General features: G+C 32.2%; 1 protein-coding gene and 1 long non-coding RNA gene across 3 annotated transcripts; one reads left to right on the top strand and one right to left on the bottom strand.

The window, feature by feature from the left end:
• The first annotated feature begins 823 nt into the window (after nt 1–823).
• LOC140979649 (uncharacterized) lies at nt 824–4,217 on the top strand. 2 transcript variants are annotated; one of them, XM_073445154.1, is made up of 3 exons: nt 824–1,120; nt 2,948–3,848; nt 4,119–4,217. In XM_073445154.1, the coding sequence occupies exon 2, from the start codon at nt 3,037–3,039 to the stop codon at nt 3,811–3,813; it is 777 nt and encodes a 258-aa protein (XP_073301255.1). In that variant the 5' UTR covers nt 824–1,120; nt 2,948–3,036; the 3' UTR covers nt 3,814–3,848; nt 4,119–4,217. The 2 variants fall into 2 exon arrangements, with proteins under 2 accessions (XP_073301255.1, XP_073301254.1); XM_073445153.1 differs by having other exon boundaries at nt 826–1,120; nt 3,034–3,848.
• Nucleotides 1,382–2,948, bottom strand: LOC140979650 (uncharacterized). Its single transcript, XR_012175782.1, has 2 exons — nt 2,775–2,948; nt 1,382–2,507 (listed from the first exon to the last, which is right to left on the bottom strand). It is a non-coding gene; the product is annotated as an uncharacterized lncRNA (long non-coding RNA).
• Nucleotides 4,218–11,895: the final 7,678 nt, after the last annotated feature.

Here is an 11,895-nt window from a genome sequence, read left to right as displayed (position 1 = left end):
AAGATTCATGAATAAAATTTACAGGAATTTCTTCCCTTTTGTTTTCTTTATGTATATTTGTAAATTTCTCTCTTTTTATTTTCTTTATATATATTTGTTCTAAGAGTAAATTATCAATATATTTGTTCTAAGACATGGAGGCAAATGAAACTTATTTCAATTTTTATATAAAACTTAAAAATATAAAATTTTATCCTAATTGGTGGGCCAGCCCGCCCAGTTTGGGCTCGACCCGTCTTGACCCGCAACCCAAACGGGCTCAACCCATTTGGCCCGCCTCCAAACGGGCTGCTGTTCTATCAACCCAACCCGTTCAATTTTTATAGCTGGCCGGCCCGGCCCGACGAACTTAACCTAATTTGACAAGTCTAGTTATGAATAGTAAAGAATATAGAGATGAAAATATGAACGTTTATTAATCACTAGAAAACTCTATTTCCAGTAGAGGTGTCAAAATCAGACACGACCCACCAACCCGACACGATTCAACTCGAAAAAAATCAGTTTGGGTTTGAGGTTTTTGGGTTTGGGTCAGATCGGGTTGAACCCGATAGCTGACCCAAAAAAAATGATCGGGTTGAGTTGGGTTCGGGTCAACCAGGGTTGACATGAGTTGACCCGAAAATTTTAATTTTTTTTAAAAAAATATAATTAATAAATATTACTTACATTTTTATATATTGTATGTCTAAAAAATATTTATTTTATATTTATATCAAAAATTTTCATATTTTAATATTTATTCTGAACATTTTTTATTTTCTAAATAATTGTTTATTTGATTTAGATATATANTATTATTTAAACAATTAATGCCTAAAAAATCGTCATTAAGTGACGGCATGTGTATTTGGACTCAAATTACATCTCGGGTGGGCCTGGACTTGGAGGCTGATCCAACACTATTTTGAGCCCAAAATTGAGTGCTTGTTTTTTTGTTATGCGCTATTTTATTTGATTTGCCTTTTAACATTCAAACCAATTATGACTCTGACTCGATTGCTTGACGGGAAATCCTTATAATCGGCCGCCGCCGCTCTTCGCCGTCTCCAATTTAGGCGCCCGTCGCCGTCGCCGTCTTTTTTGGCGACGCCTTTAGTCTCTATCTGGCACCTGATCGGTAAGAAACCGTTGCGCCAAACTTTTCATTGATTTTTTCTTCCTTTTATCTTCCATGTTATCCCTCGTTTTCCCAATCACGTGCATTTTTATGGTTGTCTATATTGATTTCAGGTCAATTTCATCGCATAAAATGTTTCCGGATAGAAATTCATTTCGTTTATGCAAAAATTTAGGAAGATATCTTGGTTGTGATCCAGACTGAGGATTTATATTTTGTCGTAAAGCTTATATTTTATTGAATTTAGCTGAACTTAGTTGGTTTCCTATGGTTATCCCATAATTTTAGGGACTTTGAAGTTGCAGTGAAGCCTAAATTTTGATGAGAAAAATTAGAAGCAAAAGATTTTGAGTAAATACTAGGCCATCAGTGGAAGAAACCACGCAAATCCAAAACACTAGCATGGGAGAGCCCATAAACTTATTAGCACTCTGTTATTGCTTGCAAAGAGGATCTTCCAAACCCAAAAGACTAGCACACAGAACAGATACGAGATCACAACATAGCCTTTCCCTTGAGAATGAAGTCGAAGATGCCCTGCTTTGAATAGCTTTTATCCACGGGTCAATATTCGGTGCATGCAACTTAACTCAGCTTGTTATGTGGATACAAGCTACATAACCAATAATTACACTATGTGTTACCTTCCCCACATCGCCAGGTTAGATCTTCTGCCATGTCGATACTCAACCGGAGCTCCAATATTAGATCATAAGTTAAAGAGTAGAGCCAAAATCCAAAATATTAGCCTTTTAGATGGGGAGACCCTCAACTTATTAGCCACTCCGGAACTTCCTAGTAACTTGCGGATCTCATATGGAATCAGAACACAATGTAAATTAGCCACTCCCTAGTAACTTGCGGATCCAATATGGAATCAGAACACAATTTTACATTGTTTGAATGAGAAAAAAATAGATATAAATATGTATATATTAGAAGGAGGGGATGCTTGATCTGAAGAATGATAAAAGCTATATTTTTGAAAAGTACATCTTGTAAAATGTAGTGGGGGACAGTTTCTTGGTACATGTCAAATTCTTACTATCTCTTGAATTTTTTTGTTCAAAGTTCTTAAGAAAAAACTGCTAACTTTAGCTTTACTTGTTTTATTTTGGACTATGTTGAATGTGTTGATTTTAAGGTAAAGTTGTCTAATAGCTGGATGGGATGATCTGATCTTTATTCTGTATTATGCTGTTTGATTCACTTTTTCCCCATTTTATTTTTTTATCCATCAATATTATGTGGGACAGATCATTTGCCAACCATGATTTGGATGGTTTGCAGCTTCTTTGGTCAAGTGTTTTTAGTTTCTAAATTTTATGTCATTAAATGTTAAATGAAAAGCTTCTGTAACTTGACGATTTAAAAAGCGTAGATTTACCTTTTGTTTTGAAGCTGAAAAATCTGTCAGAAGTTTAAGCGTGTGTTCGTTCTGGTAAGTTCTGGTAAAATATGTGAGCTTGGGACTTCTGGATATCAAAACATAGATTCTAATATGTTTTGAGTGAAAAAAGATTGTAAGAATATAGTGAACCATCATCCCGTTCTGTTATTTATTTGAAGGTCCTTATGATGCAAGAAAGCTGCAATGTCAGTCAGTAAATGTTAAATGAACTGTAATTTAACGATATAAAAAGCGTAGATTTACCTTTTGTTTTGAAGCTGTAAAATCTGTCAGAAGTTTAAATATGCGTTCGTTTTGGTAAAATATGTGATGCTTGGGACTTCTGGGCATCAAAAGATGGATTCTAATATGCTTCAAGTGAAAAAGAATTGTAAGGATAAAGTGAACCCCCATCTCATTCTGTTATTTATTTGAAGGTCCTTAAGATGCAAGAAAGCTGCAATGTCAATGATATCAATTTTGAATCACTCTTAGGGGCCCTAACAGTTTTGTATTTCTTCAGTTTATGTGCAAAATGATCCCCAAAATTGCTCAAATCCGCCTGCTGAGCTCGCATCCTGAAGTTTATGATCCATGTGATGATTCATTTGCATTAGTTGATGCACTGCTGGCTGATAGAACCAACTTATTAGAACACCAACCTTCTATATGCATGGAAATTGGTTGCGGTAGTGGCTATGTTATTACATCCTTGGCTCTTCTCCTGGGAAGCGATGCCCCTAGTGCCTACTACATAGCCACCGACATCAATCCCCATGCAGTGAGAGTCACTCAGGAGACTATAGAAGCACATGGCTGTCATGCGGAACTGGTGATTACGGATATCGCGTCTGGACTTGAGAAACGCTTAAATAGATTGGTGGATGTTTTGGTTGTGAATCCACCTTATGTGCCGACACCAGAAGAGGAAGTTGGGTGTTCTGGTATCACCTCATCTTGGGCTGGAGGGGAAAATGGGCGTAATGTTATCGACAGAATCTTGCCTGTTGCCGACAAGATTTTGTCTGACAAAGGCTGGTTATACTTGGTTACCCTCACGGAAAATAACCCATTAGAAATATGTCTTCAGATGAGAAGAAAAGGTTATGCATCTCGAATCATTTTGCAGAGATCAACGCAAGAAGAGAATCTCCACATTATTAAACTATGGCGTGATTTCGAAACTTTATTGGAGGTAAATGAATGTATGGGCTTGAAGAAAACAAACAATGGGAAGATTAAGAATCCCATTCCTTTTCCTCAATTTTCTGTGTGGGGATGCGACAGTCGCAAGAATCGCTAGTGCAAGTGTAAAGAAGGAAGCGCATCATCCCTCTGGTAACACACGCTCCTTTCTCTCATCACCTGCATGCTCGCATTTCATTTTGATTGCTTGACACTGTATGTGCCATAACATGTATTCCTGAATGTTCTTGATTTTGCCTATGATATGTTGTGTCAGAGGTGAAAAGTTCGTGAAATAACATTTGGAAGTCTAGCGTAAAATATCCTTTTTCTTTTGATTGTCATCCTAGAGGTTTAAATTATAGCTTCGTGGAAGATATCTTTTTCTTCTAAATGTCATCCTAAAAGGTTTTCTCGATGCAGGCGTTTTCTACAAATTTTGACATGCATGATGATTGATGAGTCAACACTCCCTAGCAGACTTCTACTACAACCCTCGTATCCAAATTCTATTTTCGTGTCGGCAACATATGGAGTCGAGACGATGAAGAAACTTGAGCTATGTTTGCTTGGGCTTGAACAACTTTCTGGGGTCTGCCAACAGAGAGTGAAAAGGGGGAAGAATCTATGAGAAGCAAACCAAGATGTGAATTTTTAGCATATCTTTGCCAGCAAACTTATGAAATTGTGATGTACTGGTTGAAATTTACATAGCCACACGTTTTATTCCATCGCATCCTTGTAATTTAGATATATCTGCCAACAAACTTTTGAAATTGTGAAATGTTTGTACTTTATTTCTTGCTTAAATCAACTATTCTGATTGTATGTGTATATGCATCAAGAATTAACATGCATCGAGTGGTCATTTGTATATCCATCTACCGACATGCAATATTAATTAACACGTGCATGCTCTGCCACTGTTTAATTTAAAACTGGTGATGCTGGCAATATCTATACTCAGTAATTTTTTACTACAGTATTTTTTTCTACAGTAGGTCTTATAATTTTTTTTCGAGTGAAGTGCATTAATGTAAAAAATATTGGGAATTTATAATAGTAATAATAGTAATTAGAGTGTTTGCAATCAGAATAAGTCTTTTGTGAGTGAGACGGTCACATGAATCTTTATCTGTGAGACTGGTCAATCTTACCGATATTCACAATCAAAAGTAATACTTTTAACATAAAAAGTAGTACTTTTTCATAGATGACCCAAATAAGATATATGTATAACAAAATACGATCCGTGAGACCGTCTCACACAAATTTTTGCCTTGCAATTATTAAGAAAAAAAATATTATTCATTTTTTACTTAAAAAAATATAACTTTTAGGTGGTTTTTAATCTCAGATTTTACTTCTACTTATGCTCAATTTAATTAAAATCACTAAGCTTGTCTCATGCTGATTATTCGGAAGTAATTATTGTATTTTGATAAATAAATTAAAGTTCTTTTTCATACTCTTACTCTCAATATTTTTTACTGTTCCAAAATTATCCTTTCACTCATTTAAAAACGAAGAGAGATATATGTGTTATCTGATAAATGAAAATTTCTTTTTTTTTTTATTAAAAAGTTAGTGTGAGAATTTATTCATCAATTACGAAAATTTTCAGTTTTTCATTTTTATTTTCAAACAAAACACCATTATGATTTTTCTCAACTCTTCATAATCTTTGAATTTAATCGCTTCTAACAAACTTAATATTTTACAAACACTTATATTTTGTGGAATATAATGGGTTATAATTATTTATTAGGTATGATTCTTTTGGTTATTCTACAAATTTAATATTTTTATTTATTTTTCCTAAAATACCCCTTATACAGATAACCACCACCAATATTTGGATTGTAAAAAATATATTTATTTAATCTATTGATAATATATCGAATTAGTTTTTAAATTTTATTTTTTTAAAGTATAGTATGTTATATATATTTATACTGTATTATCGTGAGAAAAACATACAAAAATATAGATAAAGAAAAAAATAAAAAAGGAGTTAATTTTGTCATGTAGATCTCGTATCTTACTTGATCAACGAAAAATTATTATTATTTTATGTTGAAAGTTTTACTTTTTATTTTGGATATGAATCAGATCGACTCATCTCACGGACCTACTCAAAATAAATTTACACCAAAACAATATACTCTAAATTAAAATTAAAAAGTTTATTTTATATTAAATTTAATATATATGTGTATAAAAAATGCTAGGAAATAATACTATGGAGATATGTTGGCAAATTTCAAATTTTGGTATTTAGTTTATTTTAGAGAGGATTAATAATTGTGGTAATATGAGTTTTTTGGGTAATTAACCATAAACAACCATTATATCAATATTAATCTATATTTAAAGAAGATAGGATACGACACGATTTTAGATTTGAGATCCAATAATTGCGAAATTCATCTCCCAATTTATAATAATAATAAGTTCCGAAAATATTCGATGATACTGATTCCTACTTCCGCCGCATCCATTGCATTCCTCGGCAGCCGAAGCGGCGGCCGCAGCACTTCCGTCAGCAGATCCCACCTAAACCCGCGAAAGAAGTTGTGTGCCTTAAACGGGCGGAGCCACCTTCTGTGCCCGCCAGGGTGATTCTAAATTTTTTAAAAAAAATTTTATGTAAATTTTTGTATAATTTTAGATAAATATGATATTAGTGCGGGTAGATCAATTTAAAATATTAAAGAAGGTTAGAGTTTGTAGAATCGGATTCCTGACTTGCACCCTTAATTACCCGCGTACCGCCAAGGTACGCGAGGCGGCGTGTCGGGTCCTTTTCCAGCACATTCTTGATCAGGTCAGTTAACGCAGTGGGTTTCCCGATGAACTCAGGCTCCGCTAGCGGTATCCTACTGAAGGTTTCCTTCCTGTTTTTGCCCTGAAACGGCATCTTTCCGTACAGCATTTCGTAGCATAGCACCCCGAGTGCCCACCAATCCATGGCGAATTCATGGCCGTCAACCTCCGGCGCCATGTAATCCTAGGTTCCCACGAAGGAAATGGAACGCTCGTTTGTCGGTAAATCTTGAGCATTAGTTCTCCTATTCAAGGCACGGGCATATTTGGCTTTCTTTAATCTTTTCTCACAAATTGAGGTAGTATTATTATTGGCTTTATCTTCCCCAAGATCGGAGAAATCCGTTTCACCAGTTTTTCTGGGGACCAAGTCACGCGACAGATCGAAGTCCGTTAGAGTCACGTGGCCGGACTGTTGCACGTGGATGAGGCTTTTCCACCACCTTTATAGCGAAAGGGTGGTGAGCTGAGGGATCACGTGACTTGTCGTGGACGAAGAATACGGCGCCCCTTTACCTAGTACTTTGATTGCTCTAAGGTTGTCGAACTCCAGCTCCGGCAACGCAGCCATGCCGGAAATCGTTCAAAGTGAGCAGCTGCCAGCTAGAGTATGGGAGCGTTAAAAGTTGGTCGTGGGATATATGTGTGTGTGTGACACACTTGTTCTTTGTGTGCCGTTTTTGACCTGGTAATGATTTTGTGTGCCGTTTTTGACCTGAAAATGATGTTTTTGACCTGGTAATGATTTTGTGTGCCGTTTTTTACCTGAAAATGATACAATCGTTTTTGAAGAGGAATAGACATTTTCATTATTTTTTCACCTAGAATACCCAACAACATAACACCTAATCAAACAACACATCACAATACATGGCGAAGTCAAGAATATGTCTTTACTCACGTTAGAATGTTAAATTCTATAATTTTTTAATATTTTAAAAATTGATCAACCCGGACTAATATCAAATTAGTTCAAAATTTAAATATAATTTTTTTAAAAAAAATTGGATCACCTGGGATTTATCATGAGTTGGCTCCGCCACTGCCTTGAGACACGAATTTGAGATGTAGAAGCCAACGACAGTGGATAATTATATCACAAGACAAAGAATATTCATCTGCCAAGGAGAAGTAACTTTATATCGTGATTTTTATTATCTGACTTGATTTATGATAATATTTTTGAATATTTCTATGTGTTTAATTATTTTATAATAAAATTATTGATTATTTCTAGAGATTGACATAACTTGATTTAAAATCCATGTTTTGAATATTATTTTTCCTATTATTATTTATTCTAACAATTTATTTGCATTGATATTTTATTTCTCTTTCAATTTACTTATCACAAAGTGAATGTTACATTTATTCAAAATCTGATACTCGGGAGATGAGATTTTCAATAGGATCATAAGATCATCTCCAATCATGGCACCACATTGGTGCCACACCATTGTGGTGAAATATCACCAATGTGGTGCCATGATATTTCACTCCAATCCAGCATCAAAACTGGCGCTGGATTGGAGCAGCTCTACAAGCTGTTCGCTGCGCCACAATTTTTTTTATTTTTATTTTTAGTTTTTAATTTGATTAATTTAATATAAGTGTTTAATATTTAATTAATTAATATTTTTTGAAATTTTAATTTATGGGAACAATATAGTAATTCGAATATTTAATATTGTATTTTTGTTGTATTATTAATTTAATATCAAATGAACGTGTTTTTTTCAATGATATTTTGATTTTTTTTTCAATGATATTTTGATTTTATTAAAATATAGTTTGTATTAAATAATTGTACGTAAACCAAATAATTATGTTGTTAATATGAAATAATTAATTCAAATTTTAATATAAAATTAAAATATTTAAATATATATATTTTAATATATAAATTATAATATTTAATTATCATTATATTATCAAATTATAAATAATTAACATAAAACAGAAATATTATATTGAAAAGAAAAAGAATATTCTTGGAATATTCTATTGTAGTGTAAAATATAGTGCAATGTGGTTGGAGATGATTTTAGTGTAACACCAATGTAGTGCAGTGGATTGGAGATGGTCTAAGAAGACACTAACTAGGATTTTGTAGAGTTCGTGAAGCCTACAATTTCCTTTGAGTTCGTTGAAAAAAGAACCATAGAAATTGATTAAATTATTTTGATATTTGATTTATAATAGAGCTATCGTTATTGACATTAAAATAACAAAATTTACTCGACACTCAGGAGAGGCAGTAAATAAAATTTATGAATTCTTGGCCTATATCATCAATGGATATGATTTACATGTTTGAAAATTAAATAAAATCTTGTAACTTGAACCCCGTCTCGATGAGATCTTGAACCTAAAGTCGTCTTTGAAATCCCTCATTATTTAATTTATTTAGTTTATTGAAATCCCTCGTTATGTAACTTGAACTTCCTGGGAAGCAACCCAAGAGCGTCTAGCTTTTATTTATTTATTTATTTATTTTTTTCTTATGAAATTTAGGATGTGTAAAGACAAAGTTTGAGGGCGCTACCACTAGCTACTATACCAAAAAACCTTACATTTTTAAAAAATTTTAAATTTATTGTTTTAAAATATTATATAGTTTAAAATTAATATATATATTTTCGGTATTTCCGTATACCAAAATTTTTAAATTTCATATCATTATCGTATCAAAAATTTCGGTATCATTACCATACCGTACCGAAATCTTCGGTATAATGAAAATTCGATATTTTTTCGGTACGATAATCTCGGTATACCCAAAATTTGATATTTTTTCCCACCTAACACATATCCTAGAATAATAATGCTTATAATTGAGATTTTTTTATATCAAAATTATTATTAAAAAAATTAAATACCCAAAATTTTGACATGTGGTCTAGATTACATATAATTTCCATTACAATCTTAATTACATAACAAACATAAGCCATTTATGTTCCAAAGAGCATTCGAATTGGTGGAGTTAGTGAGTGTGACGATAAAAATCTTTTAATTTTCTNACTGGATGAACCATCAGACTTAGACTTAACACAATAGCCATGAGGTTTAAAAAATTGCAGACAGCATATTCTTGTACATGCACAATCTCAAAAATCAAAATTTACACAACATATATATTTTTTAAAAAAAGAAAAAAAAATTACATGTACGGTTGTATTTGTGGTTGTTTAAGTTTTCATCAATTATCCATGTTAGGCCATTTACTGCGAGTTTGTTAAAAGTGGGCATCTTTTAAAATATTAAAAAGAAGAGGTCATATAATTGCAATATCTATATATTTTTAGTAATCGTTTTTTTTAAAAAAATTTTAAAATGTATTTAAAAACTTATCTTGATGTATAAAAACTTGCCTTGGGAATATCGAATTATGCTTATATTCTTTGTGTGTGTGTGTGTGTCGACCAGGGTTTTTTAGAACGAGTAGGTCTCTTGTGAGACGGTATCACAAATCTTTATCTGAAAGACGGGTCAACTTTACCGATATTCACAATAAAAATTAATACTCTTAGCATAAAAAGTAATACTTTTTCATAGATGACCCAAATAAGAGATCCGTCTCACAAAATATGACCCGTGAGACCGTCTCATACAAGTTTTTTTGTTTTAGAACTTGTTCGTGCCGAAATTGATGGGAGAATAAACAAGTATCTAAGATGGATAAATTTATGGTTAAAAGGAATATGTTTGAAAGGATAGATTTGGAAATTAACAGAACAAGATTATTTTGATAAATTAACATAATTTGAAGCTGTGCCTTGAGAAAACCCCAATCGTGTATAAATATTTCCAAAATTCATCGATCATACATAAATAACTATAAATAATTCAAAATTCATCAGCTATAAATAATATAAATCTTTCAAAACTCGTCTAACAATAAACAATAAAAAATAATATAATATTTTTAAAAATCCATCAACTATAAATAATATAAATATTTCAAAACTCCTCAAATAATAAAAAATAATATAATAAAATTTTTTAAAAAAATTGATCCCAACACTCTACCAATCAAGTCAGACGGTTTTGAGCGTCTCGAGGCCGGCCGCCAAAATTGTAACCCAACCCTTATTTTTTTGACAAAAACTTGTGTGAGACGGTATCACAAATCGTATTTTGTGAGACGGATCTTTTTTTTGAGTCATCAATGAAAAAATATTATTTTTATACTAAGAGTATTACTTTTTATTGTGAATATCGGTAGAGTTGACCCGTCTCACAGATAAAGATTCGTGAGACCGTCTCACAAGAGATCTACTCTATTTTTTTAGTGGTCGGGCAGATTGTACAACTTGACCAAACCTAAATTGACAGTTCTAGCGCAATTCATATTTTCTCATCTTTCTTAATTTGATTTTAAAAAACTATCAATGTTTATCATAAATTGTGTGAATTTAAATATATGTTTATTTAAAGAAAAAATAAATATATTATTATTATACACATTTAATTTCACGTGCTTCTCTATCCATATTAATTTTAAAGATTTTTACGACCTTCTCCAAATACGAAGACATTTGTTGTGTGGTCTTTTTAATTTGTCAAATGAAATCCCACATATTAAGGAGATTACAAGCAAGTGCCCAATTTGCTGAATTTAGGGGTCATTGTTGGGATATTGTTAGCCACTCATTCTCAATTTAATTCATTTTATTATAATTGTTTTTTCAAATTATGATATATTAATTGTTATAAAAAAAATTTTTAAATTACATTTTCGGAAAAACGACATATCAAATCAGAATACCTTGGATGCTTGTATAAAATCGTATCAAAATTGCCTCGTCCACAACCGTATCAAAATTTATGCGTGTTGAGAAACAAACCCGATGTAGTTTCAGTTGGAAAAATTTATAAAATAGTAAACTATTTAATTAGGAAAATGACATCTTCATTAAATAAATCCGATGTAGCTTCTGGGAAAATTTGTAAATAACCTCGTTCAACTATTTAATTAAGAAAATGATATCTTCATAATTGAAGATTTCATTTTTTTAATTAAATAGTTAACCGTTATTAAAAAACAAAATACCCGGCTTCCGTTTTTGGATCATCCAAACGAGTGGATTCATAAAAGACAAAAAATCTAAATTACCCCGTGTGGCATAGAAACAATTCGAAGATTAGGACTTATAAATATGATTTATATAGCTCATTAGAGAGTTTTTAAGTGCAATTTAATTTACGGATTGCAAAGATTATTCAAATTTTGTAAAAAGGTGTTAATCATATTTTTTGGAAAGAAGCGTAGGGTTTTTCAAGGACACCAAATTCCAACTATATATAATAATGAAATATATATACACTTTATGTCAAGCCGGTGGCCTTTTTTGTCTCTATTTATGAAGCT

The sequence above is a fragment of the Primulina huaijiensis genome, chromosome 6 (genome assembly GCF_012295235.1).
Source record: "Primulina huaijiensis isolate GDHJ02 chromosome 6, ASM1229523v2, whole genome shotgun sequence".
In the NCBI taxonomy this organism is placed as follows: Eukaryota; Viridiplantae; Streptophyta; class Magnoliopsida; order Lamiales; family Gesneriaceae; genus Primulina; species Primulina huaijiensis.
Note: the sequence above shows the minus strand (reverse complement) of the source record. Positions and strands in the feature narration are given on the sequence as shown.